At 34.1% G+C, this 27,533-nt stretch overlaps 3 protein-coding genes and 1 long non-coding RNA gene across 4 annotated transcripts in view; 3 read left to right on the top strand and 1 right to left on the bottom strand.

Moving 5' to 3' along the window:
* The window catches only part of LOC113500163 (dynein heavy chain 5, axonemal-like), a 9,656-nt gene extending 2,208 nt beyond the window's left edge, over window positions 1-7,448 (top strand). The window contains exons 2-12 of the mRNA XM_026880867.1: window positions 7-266; window positions 1,213-2,007; window positions 2,080-2,328; window positions 2,502-4,070; window positions 4,163-4,331; window positions 4,403-4,555; window positions 4,691-5,666; window positions 6,063-6,219; window positions 6,331-6,483; window positions 6,857-6,989; window positions 7,152-7,448. Coding sequence (XP_026736668.1) covers window positions 7-266; window positions 1,213-2,007; window positions 2,080-2,328; window positions 2,502-4,070; window positions 4,163-4,331; window positions 4,403-4,555; window positions 4,691-5,666; window positions 6,063-6,219; window positions 6,331-6,483; window positions 6,857-6,989; window positions 7,152-7,405 — 4,868 coding nt within the window. The 3' untranslated portion in view covers window positions 7,406-7,448. The remainder of the gene's footprint in view (window positions 1-6; window positions 267-1,212; window positions 2,008-2,079; window positions 2,329-2,501; window positions 4,071-4,162; window positions 4,332-4,402; window positions 4,556-4,690; window positions 5,667-6,062; window positions 6,220-6,330; window positions 6,484-6,856; window positions 6,990-7,151) is intronic.
* Window positions 7,449-7,738: 290 nt separating this feature from the next.
* LOC113508539 (ADP/ATP translocase 3-like) lies at window positions 7,739-10,444 on the bottom strand. Its single transcript, XM_026891647.1, has 4 exons — window positions 9,999-10,444; window positions 9,398-9,659; window positions 9,075-9,306; window positions 7,739-8,991 (listed from the first exon to the last, which is right to left on the bottom strand). Exons 1-4 carry the CDS (start codon window positions 10,186-10,188, stop codon window positions 8,749-8,751), a joined length of 927 nt encoding a protein of 308 aa, XP_026747448.1. The 5' UTR covers window positions 10,189-10,444; the 3' UTR covers window positions 7,739-8,748.
* An 843-nt stretch (window positions 10,445-11,287) lies between these two features.
* Window positions 11,288-27,533, top strand: part of LOC113508555 — a 34,296-nt gene continuing 18,050 nt past the window's right edge. Inside the window, exons 1-3 of the long non-coding RNA XR_003402030.1 lie at window positions 11,288-11,853; window positions 12,039-12,253; window positions 12,549-12,600. This is a non-coding gene — a long non-coding RNA (uncharacterized LOC113508555). The remainder of the gene's footprint in view (window positions 11,854-12,038; window positions 12,254-12,548; window positions 12,601-27,533) is intronic.
* Window positions 18,565-19,992, top strand: LOC113508546. The gene has a single exon (XM_026891660.1). The coding sequence runs from the start codon at window positions 18,775-18,777 to the stop codon at window positions 19,816-19,818; it is 1,044 nt and encodes a 347-aa protein (XP_026747461.1). The 5' UTR covers window positions 18,565-18,774; the 3' UTR covers window positions 19,819-19,992.

The raw sequence follows: 27,533 nt of genomic DNA on the forward strand, positions 1-27,533 counted from the left end.
GTGGAGTTCAAGGGAAGGGAACTACTTTTATATTCACTGATCTCGATATCAAAGAGGAAGGATTCCTTGAATATCTGAACAATATTTTGTCATCCGGTGTTATTTCCAATCTTTTTACCAAAGATGAGCAACAAGAAATAATATCTGAACTGACTCCTATTATGAAACGTGAAAATCAAAAACGAACTTTGACGAACGAATTGGTAATGGAATATTTTCTGAACAGAACTTGTCAAAATCTTCATGTAGTACTCTGCTTCTCTCCGGTAAGTCAAACATTTTAATCATGTAAAAAATTGCATTGTAAAAAAAATGCAATATTAAAGTATTACAAATATTATTCACGGTTTGATGGTGGTCTAATTAGACTACTGCCGCAAAAAAATATTTAACAACACAACGTATCGAATATGATGGATAGTTGGAATCAAAAACTGTTGAAAACAAATGTTTAAGTGATGTGCACGATTATTTGTCATGTGTATGGGTGTAATTTATATGCATTATTTATATCTTGCCCACTTTGTCAGGCGGCAAATTTATTAGAAAAACAAAATTGACCTTGTTCGGCTAAAAAGCATGATATTCTCATAATGTATAACTTATAGCTACACTAGCTGTTGCCCGCGACTTCGTACGCGTGGTTAGAAGATATAAGTTATAATTTATACCTGCCTTCTATCTATCTATCTGCCTTCTATCTATCTTGTAGAATTCAGTCAGCGTTTGCAATGTAAGCGCAAAAAATGTGTTTTTTTACGACGTCACATTAGAAACCTCAAAAATTGTAGCCTATGTGTTATCCTGATGTATCAGCTATATTGTGGTAAAGTTTCATTCAAATCCATTCAGTAGTTTTTACGTGAAAGAGTAACAGACATCCATACTTACAAACTTTCGCCTTTATAATAGTAGTAGGATTTGCTATCTACCAGTGAGCAATTTTTTAAATTGGTTCATTGCTTTTGGAGATTATCCATTATATATTATTATGTAGAAACTTACAAACAAATTTCACCTCTTTATAATATTAGTATAGGTGTATATTTAGAAATATGGAAGTAGGCATTTTATCAGTTCTTCAGTACTCGTAATACTAGCTTTGCTTAGATTGAGACTAGATGGCGTTGTGTGAAAATTGTGAAATATTGTATTATACATTAAATATTATATCTTATTATTATAACTAAAGTGTATTTCTTTCTTTTTCAGGTCAGTGAAGCCTTCCGATATCGTGCCATGCGTTTCCCTGCCCTCATATCTGGATGCACAATTGATTGGTTTCAACCGTGGCCTAAAGATGCATTGGTTTCTGTAGCTGATCATTTTTTGGCAGAATTTGAAATTGAATGCACGAAAGAGGTGAAAAAAGAACTAGTCACAGTTTTAGGAACAATTCAAGACGTGGTATCTCAAGTTTCAGTAGAATATTACCAAAGATTCCGTCGTTCATCTCATGTCACACCCAAGTCTTATCTTAATTTTATTGGTGGCTACAAAACTATTTATCAAATGAAACAAAAAGAATTAGGTGATGGTGCTTTAAGAATGGATACTGGACTCGAAAAACTTCGAGAAGCTTCTATATCTGTAGAGGTTTTGAAAAAAGACTTAGCAGTCATGGAGCAAGATTTAGCTTTAGCTTCTGAAAAAGCTGGTCGAGTCTTGACGGAAGTAACAGAAAGAGCAATGCAGGCTGAAATTGTAAAAAATCAAGTACAGATAGTCAAAGAAAAAGCAGAAGCTCTTGTAGCCTACATTGCAGAGGAAAAAGAAAAAGCTGAAATAAAACTCGAAGCTGCAAAACCTGCATTAGAAGAAGCTGAGGCAGCCCTGAATACTATCAAACCGGCACATATAGCTACAGTTCGTAAGCTGGGCAGACCTCCACATCTTATTATGAGAATCATGGACTGTGTGCTCATTCTCTTTCAACGTCGTTTACACCCTGTTATATCGGACACAGCTGCTCCCTGTCCGAAGCCATCTTGGGCAGAATCTTTAAAGGTACTTCGTTGCTTCCTATATTTGCAATGTTGACTTCTTTAACGGTTTCTTATCTCAATTTATTACTTTCAGATGATGGCTAGTACGACATTTTTGTTGCAACTTCAAAACTATCCAAAAGACATAATAAATAATGAAATGGTTGAACATCTTAATCCGTACTTTGAAATGGAAGATTACAATATGGATACAGCTAAGAGAGTATGCGGAGACGTTGCTGGTTTACTGTCTTGGACAAAGGCGATGGCTTTCTTTCACAGTGTCAATAAAGAAGTGTTGCCTCTTAAAGCTAATCTTTTGCTGCAAGAAGCCAGGTTGAAGGTAAACTAGAAGTTTATAAAGCCGCATAAATATACTTTTAGATTTTATGTATTCAACATTTTTTATCGTATAAAAATATTTTAAGCAAAATAAACCAAATATTCTATTTAATTTTTTTTATTACATTGCTTGACATTGGCGATAAATTAAAAAGTAACTATGTTTTTTTATAGGTGGCTATGGATGACCTGGCATCGGCAGAAAGGCAATTAGAAGAAAGAGAAATGTCGCTCAGAAAGGTAAAGGAACAATATGAATCAGCAGTTTCTGAAAAACAACAATTGACCGACGCTGCTAATGTGTGTTTAAGAAAGATGACAGCTGCTACAGCACTGATAAATGGGCTGGGAGGTGAAAAGATAAGATGGACTCAACAAAGTAAAGACTTCAAAGAACAGTTGGGAAGACTGGTTGGTGATGTTGTTTTAGCTACTGGGTTTTTGTCGTATTGTGGTCCTTACAATCAAGAGTTCAGAAATAGTTTACTAAAGACTTGGATGGGGATTTTGACAAGCAAACAAATACCTGTAACTCAGGATTTAAATATCACTAATATGCTGGTAGAGAATGCAACTATATCCGAATGGACTTTACAAGGACTGCCTAATGATGAACTATCTGTCCAAAATGCCCTTATTGTAACCAAGTCTAGTTCCTACCCGCTTTTAGTAGACCCTCAAAGTCAAGGAAAGAATTGGATAAAAAACAAAGAAAGCTCCAATGAATTGCAAATTACTTCTCTAAATCACAAATATTTTAGAACTCATTTGGAAGATAGTCTGTCTCTAGGAAGGCCTTTGCTAATAGAAGATGTTGCCGTTGAATTAGATCCCGTAATAGACAACGTACTGGAAAAGAATTTCATTAAATCAGGATCGATTGAAAAAGTAATTGTAGGCGACAAGGAATGTGATGTAATGCCTGGATTTATGCTGTATATCACTACAAAACTTCCTAATCCGGCGTATTCACCTGAAATAAGTGCTAAGACATCGATTATAGACTTTACTGTAACCATGCGGGGACTCGAAGACCAGTTGCTTGGGCGAGTGATCTTGATGGAAAAATCTGATTTAGAAGAAGAGCGCGTAGCCTTATTTGAATCTGTTATGAAAAATCAGAGAAGTATGAAAGAGTTGGAAAGCAATTTACTTTGTCGTTTAACGTCCTCTGAAGGATCTTTGGTAGATGACGAAGCTTTAATTCAAGTATTACAAATAACAAAAACAACTGCAGAGGAGGTAAACGAAAAACTTAAAGTAGCTGAAGTAACAGAAAAGAAAATTGTAAAAGCGAGAGAAGAATTTAGGGCAGTCGCTGCCAGAGGCTCCATCCTGTACTTCTTGATTGTGGAAATGAGTAATGTTAACATAATGTACCAGAACTCATTAAAGCAATTTTTAAATATTTTTGATAACTCAATAACTAAGTCTACAAAGACCAATGTAACTGAAGAAAGAATAAATATAATTTTGAAGTATTTGACGCACGAGGTTTGGGCGTTTACGTTACGCAGCCTGTATGAACGCCACAAAGCCTTATTCACACTTATGTTAGCGATGAAAATAGACTGTCAAAGTGGTTTGATTTCGCATGACGAGTTTATGGCATTTATCAAAGGCGGTGCGTCGTTAGATTTGAATGCCGTCACACCAAAACCATTTAGATGGATTTTAGATATTACCTGGTTGAATCTCGTTGAAATAAGTAAACTTAAAACTTTTGGTGATGTTCTTAGCAGGGTGAGTTAAAAATTTTGTATCTTACGTAGTTTATTTAACTCAAGTTTATATTCATGTGTGTTTTAAAAATATTATGTTAAATAATGATTTAGATAACAAGTAATGAAAAAGAATGGCGCGTTTGGTATGAAAAAGCAAAACCAGAAGACGAAAGTTTTCCATGTGGTTATCAAGAAAGCTTGGATGTCTTTAGAAAGCTATTGCTGATTAGATCTTGGAGTCCTGATAGAACATTGTCTCAAGCACGAAAATATATATGTGGTGAGTTATTGGAGAGATTTTTTTTATTCGGATTGTATTTTCAGTCTAAATACTGTTTTCTATTCTTACAGATTCTCTTGGGCCTGAATATGGAGAAGGGCGCATTCTTAACTTAGAAACTACCTGGGAAGAATCCGAACCCCGTACTCCTTTAATTTGTATTTTATCTATTGGGTCAGACCCTTCAGCACAAATCGCAACACTTGCAAAAGCAAAAGAAATCGGTAAGTTCAGCAAAGTAAAACAAATATTTTTGATATATTATGATTGATATATATTTGAAATATTTATAATTATGTGAACTATTTTATAACATTAGTGTCTTTACGACGACTGTGTAATAAAATCTTTTTTTGCAGTTTTGAAATCGGTATCTATGGGACAAGGGCAAGAGATAGTAGCAAGAAAAATGATTTCTGATTCCATGAACGAAGGTGGTTGGGTACTGCTCCAGAATATCCATTTATCACTTCCATTCTGTGTAGAAGCAATGGACGCCTTGATTGAAACAGAGCATATTCAAGAATCATTTAGACTTTGGCTTACGACAGAAGTGCACACTGAATTTCCTATTGGCCTACTACAAATGGCTATCAAGTTTACGAATGAACCTCCTCAAGGCATCAGAGCGAGTATGAAGAGAACGTATCAAAACATAACGCAAGACAGCCTAGATTATTCATCTCTATCTCAATGGCCTCCACTCCTATACGCGGTTGCATTTCTACACACGATCGTACAAGAACGAAGGAAATTTGGACCTTTAGGATGGAATATTCCGTACGAATTTAACCAATCAGATTATGCTGCTAGCGTTCAATTTGTGCAAAATCATTTAGATGATATAGACCCTAAAAAGGGCATATCTTGGCCAACAATATGCTATATGCTTGGTGAAGTAATGTACGGTGGTCGTGTCACAGATGATTTCGACAAACGCTTGCTTACTACTTTTACAAATGTGTGGTTCTGTGACGTACTTTTACGCCCTGGTTTCGAGTTTTATAAAGGTTACAAAGTTCCTACAACACGAAATATTCAAGGATATGTAGATTATATCAATCAGCTCCCTCTGACTGACACTCCTGAGGTATTTGGGCTGCACGGAAACGCTGATATAACGTATCAAATTAACAGCGCTAAAGACATTTTAGATACGATATTAAATGTTCAGCCCAAAGAAGGAGGTAGTCAAGGCGGAGAAACGAGAGAAAGTATCGTATATCGGTTAGCTGAGGACATGTTGGAAAAGCTACCAAAGCAATACGTCAGTTTTGAAGTAAGAGAAGCGCTGGTCAAAATGGGTGCTTTTCTTCCGATGAATATTTTTTTAAGGTAATTTATTTTTGCATTTTGTTTTGCACTGCAACAATGAGAAATGTTACAAAAAAAGGAGATGAATCATCACTTTTATGCGTGTGCCGCGTCAAAGGTTAAAGTTACTTAAAAAGAAAGAATGTCAGAAGTGCTTTTCTTAAAAACTACAAACTAAAAATCCGTGGCATCAGATAATTTTAGTGATTATCTAAGGAGATATCACGGTTTGAACAAAACTCCGCAGCAAAATATTTTTGTTGTTGCGCGGTAGCGATACCGATTGGTAAATTTGCTCTATATTATTTTATGCATAATAGGTACAGACCGACAGGTGTCCACAGACTTAGTAACAAACTATATTAAGATTTATTTATTTAAAATTCAACTGTTTATCACTTTGAATATTGTTTACAGACAAGAAATTGATAGAATACAAAAAGTAGTAAAAACAGTTAGTTCTACGTTATGCGACCTGAAGTTAGCCATTGACGGGACTATTGTGATGAGTCAGGGTCTCAGAGAATCATTGGACGCTATGTACGACGCACGTATTCCTCAGAAATGGCTCAAGGTAAGAAACAAAAAGAGCAGCTAAGTACAAACGTACTGTCAAATATAAACATGACACAAATTTAAATGCATTATGTGTTCAATAATAATATGCGTATGGTTAATTTTTAAGGTATCGTGGGAGTCGGCGACGCTAGGGTTCTGGTACACAGAGTTGTTAGAACGTGAACAGCAATACAGAATTTGGCTGCGAAACGGGCGACCCTCTGCATTTTGGATGACTGGCTTTTTTAATCCACAGGGATTTTTGACAGCTATGAGACAGGTATCCATTGAATTTCAGTCGAAGCTAGCTAGTTTTGATTTACAAATAAGTTGGTTATGCATAAATCTATTTTTATAGAGTAAATTCAAATGTTCAAGATGTTCTAGGCAAAACCCTTTTGTGTATTTTATTTTTTATTACCTATAATATTATATTTACTATTAATACACTTGAATGACGGTATAATTTTGATTATTTTTAATATATTTTTAATAGCGTTCTTCACTATAAGATAAGTTGAGTAAGTTTAATAGATTAGTTTGTAAACATTTAGATTTAATTTCAGTAATAGCTTTAAGTGTGTATATTTTGATTAAGTTTGTTTATTTTAGTTAAGGTTGTTAGTGAACATGCCTTTTATTTCTCTTTATAGGAGGTGACACGTAGTCACAAGGGTTGGGCTCTGGACTCTGTGGTGCTCCAAAACCACATCACAAAGCTTAATCGGGAAGAAGTCCACGAAGGGCCCGCGGAGGGCGTTTATGTATACGGCCTGTTTTTGGAAGGTAATTTTATTTTTAAATGTCGAAATATCGAAATCGCGACACGACTTGCACTGTGGGTTTAGTGTGGTGACCTCAACCACTCTCTGCTATCCGTGTAGTCAAATACAATTTATAAACCGGAGTTTAACTTAATCCATAACATCAATTATTTTCGTTTTACAGGAGCCTCCTTGGACAGGAAAACCGGTAAACTGATAGAGTCAAAGCCCAAAGTGCTATACGAACAAATGCCTGTCATTTACATCTTCGCCATTAACACAACTGCAGGCAAAGACCCAAGATTATATGAATGTCCAATCTATAGGAAACCACAGCGTACCGACGCGAAGTACGTCGGGTCTATAGATTTTGAAACGGACAGCAACCCCAGGCATTGGACGCTAAGAGGTGTGGCTTTGCTGTGTGACATCAAATAAATTTACTTTCATCTAACTAAATTATTTATATTGATTCTGGAAATAAAACATATTAAAACGTTTAACAGACTTAATGAATATCTTCAAGGGATTCGTTTTTTATTACTATTACGTATGTTTAGTTTACAATGTGAAAGGCGGGCTTTTCGCCTGAGGTATTCTCTACCTTTCAACATTTGGTTGACGCAGAGATAGCTAGCAGCAAGTTGTGATGATAAACTACAATAACACTTTTTTTAGTATCACATTTAAACTCATGTAAATTATATTGAAAATAGCTAGCGGCACATGCCACCGTGACTAAGATTCGGGTTCTTAAAACAAACAACGGCAGCAGTAATACATCGATTTAATAAATCGAAATAATTTAATAAAATGCTTGTCGTTTTTTAAGCTAGCTACACATCTATAAATTTGCTTACATTACTGTACCAACCAAAGACATTATATACTCTACTAGCTAGCCTGTGCACTATGGCGCAAAAAACGGTCCGAGCGAGAGGGCTCCCGACTGTAGTGTCTCTTGCTAATGGAGTGACCATGACCAAACAGAACCCGGGACATGTTATTATGAAATGGGAGTTATTGTTAGATCAAATAAATGAACGGGATGCAATATTTCGGACAGAAAAAGATTGAAAATAAAAAAGCATCGGGAGCCCTCTCGCCAGGACTGTTTTTGACTAGCTACCACTCACGAAGAAATAACTACCTTATGTTGACGGCATTAATTTAGCTAGTAGAGTATATAATGTCTTTGGTACCAACATATACATGTCATTTAAATATCAAGAACTAAAATGTAATACACTAACCGTTTTTTTTTTAATTACCTGAGGTAGCGATGTTTATTAACATATTTAAGGCAAGGAGAAGAAAAAGTAAGTTCAACAAGACAGAAAATTATCTGCATATGCGGTAACAACTCAAATTGCCAATTGTAACATTACTGGTAGTGCTGTCAACGGATACTGAGCGCCGGGCTGCGGACCAGCTGTCTGCCCATGCCTATACGTACTATGATGAGTATGAATGAGTGTTCACATCCGTAAACACTCATGTTACCAGCACTTCTTTTCGATGCTGGTTAAATAAAAATAAAAATATGTTTAAAAAAAACAAAGAAATTTAAACAGCGCTGCAACGCGCATCTTGCGTTGCAGCTACAGCGAAATAAAACTCAGGAATTACAAAAAAAAAGATGTATTAAAGAAATTATTTTGTCATTTTAAACAAACGAACTCCACCTAAAAATACAAAAACATTAGCAGCTACAAAAGCTGTCATGAGCATGGCTTATTCTGTGACGTACGCGAAAATATCTACGAGAGCTGAAGGCGTGCCTAAAATAATTTTTTAACTTCATCATATAGCACCAGCACTAACGCTGCTCCAGCTCCTCTGAATACGTTGGATAAAGCTCCTTTGTAAAATGCTTTAATCCCCTCGTTTTTCAGTATTGATGCCCAGCAATGAGCTGTGCTCTTATACTGGCGTTGTTCTACCGATCGACCAGACTGCATCATCATTCGCCGCCTCACTGTGTCCAGAGGGTAGGAGGTAAACCCGGCAAAAGTAGTCACCGTCTGTTTAAACAAAGGATAATTATTCTTACTATGAAGTCACGCTATTATATAAATTTCAAACAGAAATCAGGTAATATTTTAACCTGAGCGATCATCCATGTGATAACCAACGGTGTATTTTTTGGATCAGGCAAATAAGCCCTAGCCGTATCGAAGAAACCAAAGTAAGTGGCTCGGTATATAATAATACCCTGCACTGATACCACGAAGCCACGGTATAAACCAACAGGTCCATCACTCTTAAATGTTTTTACGAGACAATCAGTAATCCCTTGGAACTCTTTGCCTTTCCCTTTTCCGACGTCAGCTCCCAATCTGTCAAGCACATAACATTTATCATGAATAATATCGGCCTCTGCTACAAGCAACCAAGTAATATGTCTAAGTAAAGAAAAGTAAAGATTACCGTGTTCGAGCATAATCTAATGGGTATACGAAACACATAGAGGTCGCTCCGGCCGCGCCTCCCGATATCAAATTTCCAGCGAAGTATCTCCAAAATTGAGTGTGCTTATTAATGCCATCAAGAAATATGGTTTTATACTTGTCTTTAAAAGCAAAATTTAAAGCCTGTGTCGGAAAATATCGAAGTACGTTTGCAAAATTACCACGCCAAAAGGACAGTACGCCCTGCTCTTTTGGTATACGTGCGATGACATCAAAGATGCCTGAAAAAGAAAATTAAATTGAAAAATAGATATTAAGAGAATAGGTAAATAAATAAATACCAAAATACAGTACAGATGAATTTTTCATTATTTTGTGACTGGTGAGACCTGTAGGGTTATGGTAAGTAGTCATTGAAATATAATCTATAATTTAAGACCATATAATTTAAATAGAACATTTACTTTGTAGAGAACATGCATAAAAATACGTACAAGCCGGAACGCCAATTGCATAGTTCAAAAGGACTAACATTGCGAAAATATAAAGATGACATAAAACGTCAAATCTATTGTTTCGGAAAATAATATTTCGTAGAAGTAAGCTATGGCCAAACTAACCTTTATAACGCTTATCAGCTTTTATCTGTTTGCTTGAATGTTGCACTTGCAAGAGGAGTTTTACTCTTTCTATCGGCGCTACTGCAGTCTTCGAAACTGCTGCAGACACTCCTCCGGCCATGAAATCTTTGACGAAAGCCCGCGCTTCACGCGCTGGCTTCGGCGGTTTTACTGGTGGCTTGTCTGCCATTTGTATGAATATTTAAACCCAAAAAAAAATACTTCCTGATAATGCACTAAGGTAACGCTCCAAAATCACTAATATTATACAACACTGCAACACTTATTAGTAGATTTTGATAACATATTTTTGTATTTGGCGTGGTATCAGTATAAACAGGAGAACTAAGGAATTTTATCAATTAGATTATTCCAGTAACACTTTGACTTTTGGCATATTCATTTGGAATAAATATAATATCCTTTCAAAAAGTCACACCGTTTCGAATTTGGAAAAGCAATGTTCAAATTTAGAATGATTTTGGGTCAACCATAAACATCAGTTATAAACTCCTTTTTACTAAAATTACATTAAAACTTATTAGTATTTACGCTACGATAACCATTTAACCTAACCACTAAAAATTATAAACTAAGTCAAAGTTTATTTATTTTGTCATTTTTCAAAAGTATATTTTTTTTTTCGAAAAATATGCCATTATGTGGGGTGGGGTGGAAGGTGAAGGGCGTGAAGTTAGTATAAAAGTTCTTCGATTAAAAAAATAATGTTATGTTTAGACTAGACTCTTTTGATGACTGTCTATATCCATTTTTGTAATTACAATCCCTAAAAGGGTAAAAGACGTGCGTTATTTACGGTATAAAAATATGAATCCCATTTTTTTTATTCATTGATTTATTCAGTACAATGGATTCAGAAACTAGCTAAAATTATTTTTAGAACTAACCGGGACACAGTCCTTACTTTAATCATCTACAACTACACTAATATTATAAAGAAGAAAGATTTGTATGTATGTTTGTAATGAAAAATCTCAAGAACTACTGAACCGATTTCAAAAATTCTTTCACAATTGGTATGCTTAATTAACCTAGATTAACATAGGCTATATATATATATATTTAATTGGCCTATACAGGCCGAAATCGGGAAGAGTCTAAAAAAGGAAAACGATTAAAAAAATCCTTATTATCTTCCAGATACGCGGACGAAGTCGCGAGCAACAGCTAGTTATTCATAAGCTAAAGTTTTATCACATCTTTGAAAAAAAGCAGACAAAGTCGCGAGCAACAACTAGTTGTTGTATAATCATAGATTTTTTTACTCGCCCCATTGGACTTGTACGGGCAGAGAACGTGTGTTTGGTGGGATCACGGTGGGATATTAAGTAGCGTGTCGCAGCTTAGTAAAGGCCTATTTAGTTTTTTAAAAGAATCGTTTAGACTTACTTACAATATCAAAGAAACAGAAAAATAAAATTAAGTCACAAAAATCAAATCACTTACACCATACTACGGACTTTATTCTTTCATTACGTTTTGGTTTGTACAATTTGAATGTGTTTTCAAACAGGTAAACAAAACTTTTAATTTGACGAAATATTCACATAAACAAAACCGAATTACAACTCTTTTGATTCGAAGGCTATGGATTTTAAGGGTAATATTGGCCAGTTGTAATAAAAACAAAAAAAAAAAGAAAAGTAAATGTCAAATTCTGACATAAAAACATGTTGATATTTTTCGTTCCAAGTTATCAATTTTGCTGTTGCTATTATTGATTTTTTGCCATCAGTATTTACTAAAATTGATGACAAGAAAAAGGTTTGTTTTCCGGCAATTTATCATATGGGATATATGCAGTGAATACATGTTACCAAACTAAAATACCTGTGTAAGTAATATACATAACTTATATACATTTTTTCCATCTAAAATGTGAAAGAACATTGTTAAAATCAAGAAATTCTCTCAATCAGTAAAGTATGCTAACTGTTATGAAATAAGAATATGTCCTGAACTCAAACGTAGAATTACTTAGACACAAAGAGCCTTTACACTCCGTTTTGTATTCCCCAGTTTGGCGGCTCGTCTTTTGGTGGAGGATATAAAATCTACATTTAGAGTACATGTATCTACAATTAGAGAATTTACAGAATTACTGTTTAGCACTTAGTGTTTGTTTGATTGACCATGAAAATAAAACAACACAAAACGATGACGTCAAGAGCTCAATTCATTACCGTCAAAAACTGTCGCTTGCGAATTGAGCAACGAAACTATCAAAGTTTAAGGTACTTATCACATTATCTATTTGTATCCTATTGCTGGACTAAGATCTCCATTTTACTTCAAGTTGCCTTATTAGTCAGTCACTTTCATTCTTAAGAATAGTTTGATGCTACCCCGACACCGTCAATGCAAATTTCTCAGTAATTTGTAATTCATAGTTTTGTTTTTTTTTTTTTTAGTTAGGTTATAAAACTTGTTATTTAATTATGTATAGTATTGATTTGGAAATTGGTTACTACAAGAATTTTGTTTTTTTTTTTGTGTACATGTCATAGAAGTTTTGTTTTATTTTTGTAGTTCATAAATCAGAAGAAACCGGAGTTGGCAGAAAAAAGACAAAGTTCCTACAGTAAGTGGTCCGTGCCTATATTTTATACTATAATCTAAAAACAGATAAATCAATAAAGCAGTTCAATATATTATGTATATCTCTTAAGATGTTTATGTTTAACTTCATTCAGTTATTTTTTTTCAGTCATTCGTTCATTCTTGTAGTTTTTTGTTAGCACAGTAAAATATATCGAATAAATATTTTTATATTGCATTCCACACTACTATTACGCCTACATATGTGACTATAAATGGAGAAACGAAATAAAAGAAGCTTATCACTAAGAACACTCAACGCCAAAGGTAAACACCAATAATAGATTTCAAATATTTTAATGTTATTTACATTACTCGTGTTCCGAGGTCGCACAGGATAAGAGTTTTCCCACGTCCATTCATAATGGGTCACGAAAACACGAACGCTTGACAAAAAGGGACAGAATCACGCTATCTGCTGTCTCTTTCTTACTGTATAGCGGTGTGTATGTATCCTTATTTTACGACAATTCTTCGTTTTTCCTTGTGATTATCTTCACTTCATTGTATTTGTTACCTATAAATAAAAATATTTATTTTTATGATGGCATGATATAACTTTTCAAAGTTAAGTGACGTTCGATATCGGGGCTCAATTCAATTCCTACATGAATAGCGCCGCTTCAGAGGGGCTAATGCGAGCGATAAGTTCGTTGACCTAGGGGGATGGTAATGACATTAGATACCCAAACTTATTTTGACATTCTCTATTTTATTGTTCTGTTTTTATAAATAGGCATTGGAGTAGTTTATATATTATATATTAATAAAATTTAAATTATTAATAAATAACCAAAAATATTTGTTTATTGGTAAGATAGTCACTTTTGATTATGATTCTTCTAATTTTTTGTTTAATTCCTGCCTGCTACAAGCTAGCGCTGAAATTCAAGGTTGTCTAGTTGTAATCGCTGAAAGAGAAAGGCCCGTATAACCCTCTGCATTATGTATATTGCTACAGTGGAGCATTGGAATCCTATGGACGGATTCAGAAAAGTTAGAGACTCTGATGTGAGAACACGTACATTCAGCAAGAAACGTATAAATTATTAAAAAAGTTTTCGTTCCGTGCGTCTATAAACGTTGTGTTTTGTCGGTGTGTTACGTGAAATAGATTTTTAAAAATGTTGTGGTACGTTACATAGTTGTGTTGAACAGTGATTCGCGCCATGGTGTAGCGCCCTGTATTTTTATAGTATTGGGAGTATTCGTAGTCTTGGTCGGTGTCGAGTGATGCGGATATTGTGAAAGCAGTGTAACAGCAGTGCATTCCCGCCGTGTTAACAAAATTAAATAAAAGTAAGCAAATATTATAGTAGAATATTTTTGTACTTTTTTTCTGAAATTGTCGTGTCTAGATTATTTTTGCCGTCTTCACAAATGTGATTTCCTAAAAATCCCAGCTTTCGATCATAATTAAGTATGAAGCTTATTCTGTAAATCAATTTTAAACAAGATTTATGCTAACTATTTTCTTTAATCTCCCAAAAAAAAACATTTTTACATATTTTAAATAAATATTATTAAATATATATATATATATATATAAATATGAATATTTATTATATTAGTTATACTAAGAAGCATTTTACCGTAGTTCACGTCACCATTGTTAGAAAAATATTGATTTTCTTACTCTACTTGGCACAGATATTCGTGGTTCTTATGTCTATAGGTATAAGGTATACATTGTGTTGTTTGAGGTCGTTTATACGCACCCTTAAGGTCCATGTTACCCTAGTAGTGATGCGGGCTTGCTCACTGCGGACGACGTCGACGAGCGCTTTGCACCTTTACGACGTATCATCATGGGGTTTGGTTTTGGATTTTCTTTTTGTCCTCCTCTCATAGTAACCTAGTCCCTCTTTGAAAATCTGTTCGAAGAATAATTTGTGAAGAAAATAATATTTTTTGGAACGAAATTCTAAGAGCCAAAAATATTAATATTTTTTGAACTGTTTTTCAAATTATATATAGCGATATTCTGAGGCCCAATATTCATATATTAATTATAGCTTTCATGCTGTTTTTTTTGCACCTAAACTGGTGGTTATTTAAGATTTTTATTTTATGTTGCGTACTGAAAGCCAATCCGTATAAGTGCGTTTTATTAAGTTAGACTCCAACTAACTTAATAACGCCAACCAAGTGTACTTCAGATTACAAATCTTAGCTTGAACAAACATAATTATTTATCAAACTCAACTCACTCAACTTGATAAATGACCTGATGTTAGCTTTTTGGTAGTAATTTTAATAAACAGATATTTTGTTTTTATATATTTTAAAGGAAGAAATCTTAAAAATAAAAGAAATGTTACTTTCAAACAAATTATATTCTATATTGTATTGTGGTCCAGTTTTAAATTAGAAAATAAAATCATTCATAAACCTTTTTTTTTAATAAGGGATATATTGAAAACTCATGTGCCCTGAAGTTCCTGGAAGAGTAATATTTTCGTTTCATCATTACCGCTTTAAGGCCGATCGATAGTCAAGGTCGTTTGACAATTTTCACGCCCGGTGACCTCACAGTTAGGCTTACTTTCGATCCACGTGGACATCGGCGCACTGCGCTTGCGTGACTACTTGAGTCCAGCGCCAACGAGATACTAATGCCAAACAAAAGTATCACAAATAGCAACAACAGAAGCATTAGAACAAATGCGTGCAGAATAATATATCTCAATAGGTTTTATCAAGCAGTAGTGTACACAATGGTAGTACACATTTTTTTGCAAAGATTAGGTAGCGATATAATCTCTACTAAAGATTGTATAAAGTCCCGGACTGCGAACAATAGAAATCAGCAGTAGAATGGACAAAAAATTGTTACGTAGGCCTCAATAAATTTGGTAGGTTTTTAGGTGCAAAGCTAGTCAAAGACTCTTCAAATATAATAAGCTATTCCAAAATCACTCGTTTTCAGATATTTTCGTGCAACTACTAAAGTTGAAGTCATCTTTTGTCAAGTTTTCGTATTACAGATGTAGATTTAGTGACATCTATCGGCAGAATGCTGTACCAGTTAAAATTCTATTAGTTGCACAAGTTCCCGCCTGAGACGGTTGGTGACGTGATCACTACAATCCCAAAAAAGAAATGTAAAAAATATAATGAATGTGGATGAAATTTTCAATAAAATAGTCGTATTCATAAAGGTTTTTATCAAATTTACTCGTGTTCTAAGATATTTAAAGACAGTTTACCAACGTAACCTGAACGTGAAGAGTGTAAACAACAAGCCAATTACTAAGTTTTAAATATAAACAAATACCGAAAGAAATCATCTTACGAAGGCAGCAACTTTGCATGTTTGTTCGAACCTTTCAAACTGTAGAAGCACTGGAAGTAGTTATAAGTAAGGGATTTTATCGTTTTTGTGTTAGCTAGTATTTTATATTCACTATATTTGCAAATAATGACATGTACACCTACAAAGTTTTCCATGTTTCAAGAAGGCCAACCATTCGGTGGCTTACCCTAAGCGTTTTATGAAATGGATGCGCAAAGAATGAAAGGGATAGAGCATGCACGGAATGTGAATTCTCTATAATGTGCCAAGAGCAGTCCACGCGCGGCAGTAAATGTGTTAGGACGTGGCATTTAATTAAACAAACACAGTTTTGGATGCTTCGTCCTTCTTTTTTCAAAATGAGTGGGTGAACGCTACACTGCATCGTTAAATATTTTTTTTAACAAGTGCTAGCTGTCTTCCGCCAGTTTTAAGTCTGTTTACCGCAATCGTACCGCAGCGTGGCAGTTACATGACTGCCTTGGCGTTCCCCCACCTCACTGAACACAAGCATTATGTCAGTCGTTTCTTTTGACTTCCATGGTTCATAATAAAGGTAAATAATTAGTTCACATGTACTTAAGCCGGCCAAGCGCACAGAGCACAGCGAATAATGTTTTATTAATAACCTAACACGTAGTTTTGTTTACTAATTACATTATCAGCGTAATGCGAATGTCATAAGAACTGACTGCCATAAGCTATTTTAGATTATTCATCAAATTATGTTTTTCATGGTATGAGGTATGCAAAGGGTAAGGACATGAATGCGCCATGCATGAAATATTTTCAGGAGGATTATTTATTAAATTAGCATTAGGATTCTAGTCGTACATAGACTAGGTTTAGCTACTCCGCACTTGAGGTAGTTAATTGACGGCCAAGACTTGCACAAAATCATTTAACCATTACCTAACATGGTTATTCCTTTACAAATTACCTAATATATTATTATTATTTAAAAGACATGTAATTTGTAAAGTATCATCCATTTGCGTACGTTATTTAACAAGTTTATAAACAACATGAAGAGCCCAGTCATATTTAAGATATTTCATACTCTTTTATTTATTCGTTTATTTTTATTTAAAATTCACACATAGACCTACACTTAACATAAGCAATAAAAAACAAAAAACAATAATTAAAATAACGCAGCAAAAAATTAATCGGCATCATTTGCAAAATATTTAACCTAGTAGATACCACAAAATACAATTGTGTATTGCCATATTTTCTTGGGTTCTTCTTTATTTATATTTATTTAAGACTTTAACAAAACAATATTTTTATTGTCATAGAACAGTGTCCCACAACACTGTTACACACACACAGTTAGACTGGGCTTTCGCATATTTAAGTCTTATGTCTATAGTAATTCAGATAAAAATAAACACAGTTTAAATTTAAGTAAAATAATTTTTAAAGTTTATTTTTAAATTTTAAAATACATTTTAAACATTACAATATAGGTATTTATTTATTATTATGACTTGAATATGCGTGCGACTACGATAACAATTTTATTACAAGATCAAAGGCGTTCGTTTGATACTATAACTATTAATTGTTTACACGAATACGGCTGGCGAAGCGTTACTTCCCTGAATGAGTCGTGTTCTAGTTTGCCGTTCATAACTCAAGGGAAGGACGCGTAGGGTGCCGACAGAGCCCGAGTAATTCTAACGTTCACGGAAAACGCGAAAGAGACCGAAAATAATTATACAAGGGGTCCACAGTATCGACGAGAAGTACCAGGAGTAGAGTCACTGAGAGATACCCACCCCATTATGTTCCCCGATTATTGCAGTTTAAAAGCTACGATATCATTCACTCATTTTTGAATAATCTTTGCCTTACTTATTATGTTACTAGCTGTCGATGATAACAATGCAGACAAAAATACAATTAGATTGGTCAGGGGTATTTTTGTATTTTATAGATAAAATAACTATTCCCTACATCAATTTACAAAGCACAAAATTAATCAAAAAACAATATTATCCTAGATATTATTATTAAAAACCTATTCCGTAAGCTTATTGTCGATTGGCGTGCATTAGTTGTTATTATTTTAGCATCTTACTTCAAAATTACGTTCAAACAAACAATTTTTGGGTACTTTTCATGAATGTGCTACTATTCTTTACATTTTGACACTCTACTCCTCTGTGCATATTTTTGTTTATATATTGCTTACAATTTATTAAAAAACATCTTTAACTCGAAACATCCATTTTAAAATACACACATAATTTAAAATACGCGCGAAATCCACATCCTTTGGTAGACTTTAACCGAGATGACAGATGGTTCGGAACCTGTCAATATTCGATGCTGACCATAGTTTATCTACTCAAAAACACTTCAATCAAAAGGGGCAGTGAACACTTGCAAAGGATGTCGACTATTTTATTTTAAAATTTAAATTTATTAAATCACACCGTTATATACTAGATTTAGTAAAAAAAATATAAATCGTTATGGCTATTATAATAAAATACTTTCTAACATGTAAGTAGTTTCATGGCTTTCTTTCAAAAAAACATGGCTTTGATAATATTAAGACCCAAAACTGATATTAAATACAATGTTCATTAAGATCATAAAAAATAAATGCTACAAGTCTTAATGAATAAATAACAAAAATATTTATTATCTATTAAAATATTTTTTGTGTAATGACAACATAGACATTGCACGTCCCTTTCGTGTGCATTATTTTATGCCTATATTAGATCAGGACAAACAATCTACTGTACTATACGAAAAATCTATGATCATAACAACTACCTATCATCACAATCGCAGCCATATTAGAATACGTGACATTTGTTGAGTGTTTTGATTAAATAAAATTATATGAAGAGATCGTATCCAGAAAGCATGGAGCGACAAAATGATCAAACAGGTGAAAGTATACCTGCAAATCAGAGAAACAATAATGAATCCGAAGATAGTGACGATGAGCCCCAGCAGGAGCTACTCAACAATGTTATATTTGACAGGAATACTGAGGTGGAAATATTTTGGCCAAATGCCAGTGAACACATTACCAACCTACTAAAGGAAGCACTAAAGAACCCGGCATTAACCGATTGCGCTTTAGCATGTGACCAAAGAACTTTAAAAGCGCATAAGATAGTCCTGGGCGCTAGTTCATTTTATTTTAACTGTATCTTCCAAGCGGCTCCCAACGAACAATCTAATTTCTATTTTAGCGATGTCCGCTTTGAAGTATTAAGAGACTTTGTGAATTATTTCTACACAGGCAATTTGAAAATTCCTAAACAAAACTTCGACGAGTATTTTGCGTTTGCTAAACGCATCGCTGTGAAGGGATTGGTACTTAAACCCTCTCGTGAATTATCAAAACTGCGTTATCAGATACCACCGCCAAAGCTGACCTATAATCCACCTGCACTGCCAAGACCTCAACCTTCAGAGACCTTAAATCAGGAGCCTGCAGTTCCGAGTTCAGAAAATCGAGTTCCTGAACCTCCGATTGAAAAGAATCAAAGTCCTGAGCCTTCTTCTGTAACAAATCAGCGTTGTTCATCTCCGTGCTTAGGAGATATGCGGCCTCGAGCACCAAGCTTCGTAAATACAGACATTGACCCGTATGCGGACCCAGTTCCTGGACCATCGCGGATAGAAAATCCTACTCCTGGAACATCTTATGTAGCGGACCCTGTTCCCGGCCCATCCCACGTACTGAACCCGCTGCCGGGACGTTCGTATGAGGATTATGCTCAGCCTGGGCCATCCTGGGCCGACTATCCACCTCGCGCATCGTTTTGGTCAGACTATGCACGCCCGGTACCATTAGACCTAAGAGCCTCGAATGCGGAGATTTCGAGTCCTAGAATTACAGAAATCATCGAGATATCTGATGACGAAGATTAATTAAAGTGCAGATCACTCTGCTTGTTGTGAAATGTGTAAACCTAACCTAACCTGTGACTAATTTGCTGTAAAATTATTGTCATTCTTAGGAATACATTTTCAGATAATGTAATTAGTTCTTAAGTCGATATTAATGTATTGATGTAATACTTAAATTAAATGATTTCAAACAAACTTTGTGACTTGTTTCTTTCCCTTTAAACAAATATCTGAGTAAAGATTTTTATTTGGTTTGAATCCGTACTAATTATCAAATTCATTCAATTTAATTAGTTTTATATCTGTATTACACTAGGATTCCATTAGGATAGATAATTATTATGTTTTGATAGTGAACAGAAGACACATCTGTCCTGTTACTTTTTGTAAATATTAATGATATGTGCAATGAATTTCATAAACAAGACTTCATTGCATACTGTCTTGAAATATCCTAAAAAGCAATATAATTATTATGATCATAATGTTGACTCTCATCTGATTTAATATTTCAATTCTTGTTAAAACCCCAGCAAATGGATGGATGTATTGACTCCAAAATGTTAGTTGAGTTAGTTCTCTGCTTGAGTAATGTTAAATATATCTCGCAGCTCACGGCTCACAGAATTACTTAGAGTAGGAAAATATTAAATGAATACACTGTAAATTGAGAAACGTTTATTAATTAATATTTAAATAGATGATTTTATAAACTAAACTTTCCGAAGTCTTCATTCTTCTTGCTGTATGGTGTCATTTTAATCTTAAAAATTATCCAATTGAACATGACAATATTGGATATTTCAAAATTGTAAGTTAGAATTTGATGACTGCTTAAAATCTTGAATAACCTGTAAAAGAATACAAAGAATATGATGAGAAATTCATAGCCAAATGATATTCATGCATCTTGTTGGTACTCGCATAAAATGGAAACAAGTTAGCAGTGAACGTGACATGAAATGTTTGCCTACTAATTTATTACTATCTTTATAGAATATATTGTGAAATATAGGAATAAAAAAAAATTCACTACTTTTTACGATAATCTATCAATGTTGTTATACTGTTTTTCTAAAAATTATTCATTAAACCCGTTACGGAAAAAATATAATGCAAGTAATAAGAGTTAGATTACAAAACGTGTTTTGCAAAAAGTTGTCTTCCGCACATTCTCTTAGTTTTGAGTATTTGGATACAATTTTCAACCCAGCAGATCGAGCTTAGCTATTTAGTTACAGGTATCTATGTTCAACGCTAAAACTAAACATTGGTTATATCAGTTTATCGTTACAGGGCACAAGTTCATCCATATAATGTGACCTTTGGAATGTACATACATTGTACACAATCCATAATATGCATGCATATAAAATGTTTAATTATATGTGCTGTAGTGATTTCTTAGCTTTATGCGAATGTTAGACATTGAAATGAAACTACTTTTATGGACCATGATATCTGCAAAGGTGTCGAAACGTCGGGAACTAAAATTAAACCGCGTTAAAATCCGTGAAAGTCGTTACATTTTAATATGTGCTGTGTTTCTGGTGTTATACTAAGAAAAAGCTGTCATGTTTAACGTTTTAAATATTTTCAAAGCCAGAATCTTTTAAAGAAGGGACAACTTTCTTTTCTAAAAAGTCTAACTAATGATAATGTAAAGCAAAATCGCTTATACAATCGCGAGGCTCATTATTTAGCACGTTATGTCAGCATGTCAATTGTACATCATTTTTACTGGGCAACATAAATTAACTCAATAATTAAGTAACATTTATTACTACACCTACTAGGTTTTATGGTAGCACGTTATTTAAATATACTCCACATCTAATTAGCACAACAACGCTCAAACGATTCAAAAATTGTGATCCAGATTATCTTTGGAATCTTCTAACCCTTAAATGGATCCTCAAGCATCGCTCCAATCTTCCTATTATCTTATGGTAGCCGTACAGTCTGCTGTCAGAGTTTAAACCTACCATTGAAATGACCGGTCAATACATAAGGCCCCGTGAAGCAATTCACAGGTCTGGCAGTTTCTTCACGCGTTTTCCTTCACCGTTTTTAAACATAACCTTTTTTACTTTGCAATACGCACATGAGTTAGAAAAAACATTCCTTTTGATCAATGCTTAGGCGATTGCCAGCTCTTATCAAATGTTAGTGTCCTGGTACATCTTAAGACCTACGCTATCAACTCTACTCTAATCCTGTACCGTCTAGTACTTGACAGAGAGCTATTCAAACGAAAAACCTATTTATAAACATTTATAGACGAATAGATAAATTAAATGGTCTTAGACTTGGCAGTAAAGTTATGTTGTGTAATGTTGTAAACGTTTAGGATATCGTTTTTATCAAATATCATATAGTATCAGCCCAGAAAGTGAAGGTTGTGTAAAATAATTGCAATGTTAAAATCATTAGTGCGTGAAAGCAGATCAAATTATTATTTTTTACTTTGAGTTGATATTTATTCGTTGCTGAAAAATGTATGTCTCAATATATTCACTAAACAAATTAGCTACCCGTAAGATAAAAAAGTGGTTTTGATTGCATCTTTGCCTGCCAAAACTACTTCTTGCTATAAATTATTTAATACATATTCGTGTTCTTAATTAAGAGTAAATTATGTTTACCAGTTTTCAGCGTCAAATTCGGGATGGCTCGAAAAAATCCACATCTTAGGTAGGAAGGGCAGTTTAATCCGTCTGTCACATGTCGAGCGTATGTCCCAAGGGTAAATCTGAAATCACAATCAAATATCAATTAAACTAACTGTGGCTATTAGTAAATCATCGGCCTAGCCTTTTCTCAACTATGTTGGGGTCGGCTACTACTCAAACCGGTTTCAGCTAAGTGCCAGTGTTTTACAAGGAGCGACTGCCTATCTGACCTCCTCAACCCAGTTACCTGGGCAACACGGTACCCCTTGGTAAGACTGGCCGTCAGACTTTTCAAGCTTCTGACTACCTGTAACGACTGTCAAAGATGTAGGAATAACAGCCGCGACCCACAATTTAACGTGCCTTCCGAAAATATCTTCAGTAAATATGAAATATAAAATAATCTCAGGGAACATAAAATGCAGATAAAAACTACTCTGTAACCTCATACTAATAGCAAATGAATTCCTTCCTAGGGAATTCTATTCGATTTTTAATAAATTGCCAGATACTATAACCAGTTTACCATTAAACAAGTTTAAAAATACCGTTAAATCTATGCTGGTAAAGAAGGCGTACTATAAAATTAGTGATTATATAAATGATAAGCGCGCGTGGACTTAGTATTATCTCTGTACATGTGGTCTCCCTGGCGGTCTACTAGATCATTATCTTATTTTCCTTGTTATCTACTATTAGTTTAGCCACAGCTCTATTCATAGAAGCTATGACATGCCTTGACATTCCTGTTAAGGATTTGATTAGGACTACATATTTAGATTATGTAAAATTATCATTAAATTATTATTGTTTTCCTGTTTTTTGTGAAATATGCTTTGTATATGTATCAACAGTGTAAACCTCAGCAAAACTTACTTCATTGTTACGTTATTTTATTTTTTTCTTCTCTGGAGGTCAGTTTTATAGAAAATCATTAACATTTTGCTATTTGATACTTGTTTTGCTAATTTACGCTGTTTTTGCTGACATTCATTTTAATGTAAAATGCTACTGTAAAATTTTATTTTGAAAAGAGTAACTTATGGTTTCTTGCCGGTTCTTCTCCATAAGAATGACACTTTGGAACCGTGCAACTAAAATCAGTAATATAACGTTTTAAAAGTGCCTGAGATACGGCCTATTTGAAATAAAAACTTTTTGTTTTTGATTTTGATTTTGAGTTGCAAACTATCTATTTAAGAAAGACGGACATACATCCATAGATACAAACTTTCGCGTTTATAATATTCGTAGGATTCACAAAAATAACATCATGGCTATTGGCATTATCAGGGTTCATTTTTATAACAAAATTAAGATGTCATTTAACATTATCACAAAATGATTTGCGGACAAACACCATAACATTTCTGTACCGAATGAGTTTCTGTGTGAGTGCATAAATTATGTTACGATTTTATTGTAGCCACAATATATTGATGTCAACGTTTGGTGAATAAACTTTTGCATTGCTCTACGAGTATATAAGACAGTTTTTGTTTTGGTTTACTTGTACACGTCGTATAAGATGTACAATGAAGTATGTAGTGTATCGTTTACGATTAAGCAATTTATAACTACTTGTCTCATGCTATGTTTGAACAATGCACTCATAGCAGCTGACACAGCTGAGTTACTGATAACCAGATCTGACTTACGCAGAATAAGGTTTTTGGATGGCTATCTAGTTACCTAACTCTTTGTGCTTTGTGAATTTATTTTACACGTATTTATTTATACGCATTTCTTGATGCTTGGTGTTTCATGATTGGCGTTTCAGCATATGAAACGCCAATCTGGTAAGAACCAAATCAAAAATAGGTTGGAAAAGTATGTAGGCAGGTGTGAAGAAACTCTCACATTCAAAAAAATATAATATGACAAAATATTGTACCTTAAGGTTTCCCGTTTTCATTGTTCTGAGTTTAGGTGGATTGGTTTACAGCCAGATTGATTCATCATCCTCATAAAGTGACGCTCTTGAGATGAAACTGAAATCGTCGGCACATATCATTAAAATAGTTGCCTATAATAATTTACAAAATTTAGTACAGTATGCTGGTTTTGTATAACGCAATATGATAACATAGTAGTTTAAAATAAATTACAGTTTGATCATATGAACAGTGGACTCAGTATAAATTGAAAAAATATCAAAATGTTTATTTGAATTTCTCTCTATAGGATATAAAACAACATTTGTAGAATTAGCCTTGTTTGTCTTTTCTTTGTTTATTGTTTAGCGACTTTACATATTTAAAACAGTAGGTATCTATAGAACTGAATAAGACTTAACAACTTACATGGTTCAGTTATCTTATATCCAGACGAAGTCATGTCTTAAAACCATTCATCGGAACTGAAAATACAAAAGCAAGACTGTAAGGAAAATGTAAATACTCACACTCTTCTAAAATGTGTTAAGAGATAGTCAATTTACACGCCTTTTTATGTTATTTCACAAATTTATTATTTCACCATAAATAAATAATGCAACATGTTTTCCCGGACAACCATTATTAAGCTAAATAATTATTTAAATCCCAATCTGTGATGACATGAAGTTAGGCTGGATTAGATTGTTAGAATATGTAAATTATATTGGGTGTTTACTCAAAGTCCAATCAATTGATAATAACTCAAATATTTTGCACTTTGACGGTAACTAATTTATAACGCTTATTCGCCTGCTACATAAATACTTACATTCTATTAACCACTTTTATTCATGTACAATATCAAGCCTCTTTTTGGCTGCAACTTCCCCTAACTTTTCACTATTTTCATATATAATTCCAACTATAATTTTGTTACTTTTACTAATTTTAACATGATTTCATACTTGGATTCGGAGCCGACCCAGATCAAAACACGACTAAATAGTAGTTGCGAATTATTGTGAAGCGTATTTGGCGCTGTTTAGTGCCCACCTGGCGTGGTGTTCAACAAGGTCCGATCGATGACAGTCGCCATCTGCCGCACCCCTCTACTACAGATCACCCTATGTTTTGTTTCGTTCCTTTACTCTACCTTTCTCTGTCGTTAATTGTCAACATTTAAAAAATACATTTAACAAATTTAATTTTTGAATTCTCGAATTCCTGCTCTTCTTTCCAACTAGACCCGCTTATGAGATTCCAATAAGAAAATATTTGAAACTTGATAACTTTTATAATAAAAAACAAAAATAAATGCTTGAAGACAGACATCACTTATTAAAAAAAGACATTAATGGCAAAATGCGTCAACATAATCGAAGTTCAAAAATAACGTTTGGCTGTGTTTCTTCTATTTACTTCTGGACACGTGGTTGCTTTGCGAATATTGCGCTTGCGTATGAATGCAAATCTAGAACGAACAGAGTTTCGGTACTAGGAGTGCATAACCCAATTGAAGCTTAAAACAGAAAGTCAGGAATCACAGTTTAACTGACCCAATGACCTATGTTGCGTACTTCTAAACAAATGTTTGTTAGCTCCGCTTATATTGGGCTAGACTATCTATCACTCGACGTTTGTAATGCAGTTGTTTAGTTGAACTAAATAATATTCCGAGTTTTGCTTCATTGTTATCTTGTCTTAGCAGTTTCTTATCGCCATACGCTAATAAAATATGTATATTTTCCCGCTGGCGAAACGATAATAACTAGAATACCATCTTGAATTTTAATATTGTGCAACTTGGACGAGTCCTATGTCCAGCCGTGGGCCGCAGTAGGCTGAGCTGACTGTTGATAGATTTTTGTATACACTAGCACTATTAACGGTTACTTATTTAGTTTGTTTATAGGTGAAAATTAATGTGATGTCTAAACGTCGAAACAGAGTTTGTTATTAATTACTTAAATTATTAGTTACACTATTGTTTATTTTCATTTATCATGGTTACACTTCGACTTATAGGGACATGGGCAACATCTTGTAGTTTCTATTACGCTAATATTTAAACGATTGATACCTACAATGTTCGTCCTGCACGGTGAAAATTTAGCAATGGCTGCCACTGGGGTGTAACAGGGGGTTAAGCTGAGATCGACAGTAGTATAGTCATCTCATATTCTCTATCTCTGTCTGACTTTAGACTCGTGATATGCAATTCTGCTGAGATCAAACGAGAACATTATATATTTAACTATTCAATTTTCTTTTCTCCCCAAGAGGCTCTCTTTCCCACTTTGGTATTTACACTCCTAAAACGGTTGCCATAGTAACACAGTAGATGGTATCCGGTAGCTTCTGTTTTCCTGGTATCAACGCATTTTTGTTCAGATTTTTATAACTTTACTACTACCCCTCCCCGCGTCCCATATCCATCCTCCACAAGTCTTACATTCAAATGTTTCTTTAGTTAAAAAATATATTTTCTCTTTTATGTGGACTTTTCTAAGATATACTATATTGTTTTCTTTATAACACACTCTTTGCTTTCTTTAATTATACTTCTTCCATTGTGTAAAGAAAAACAGAGTGCATGTCATCACACGCGATTGACTTCAAAAATTGCAATTTGAATTTGACTCACTTCCCTTACGATCTGATTGAGTTCAAATTTTTGTGAAAATAATACGACACAACATCACTAGCTATAATATGTATTTTCCTCTGCACAACGCAGCGAAGGCGGCTTGAAGGGTAATGGTTATGGCGGTTTCTATGTTTGTCTGTATAATCTACAGAACCAAAAAAAAATATCTCTACACAGGTGATGTGTAACTGATATTTTTTTTACTGATTACTTCCGTATTATATTATTCAAAATTAAAATTAACACAAAAGTGCGTCCGTAAAGCCGTTTTAGTCAAATCAACTAATGATGGTAATCGCTTTAAAACGAAGCCTTGAAAGCTCCTGATTCTTATGGACTCCTAGTATTACATCTTTGTCAGTCTATATTTTGCTTGGACCGCCGCCCGGTTCAAGCAAAAGTGCAGCAGCATCTAGAAGATATATTCTCATCACATTTTATTAATTTGCCACGAAAAAACACGCATTTTAATTGATTTAGGGAAATCATTTTTGTAGAGCGACAAAATCTGACAAGAACGGATGGTTGACAAAGAAGCAA

The sequence above is a fragment of the Trichoplusia ni genome, chromosome 1 (assembly GCF_003590095.1).
Source record: "Trichoplusia ni isolate ovarian cell line Hi5 chromosome 1, tn1, whole genome shotgun sequence".
Classification (NCBI taxonomy): domain Eukaryota; kingdom Metazoa; phylum Arthropoda; class Insecta; order Lepidoptera; family Noctuidae; genus Trichoplusia; species Trichoplusia ni.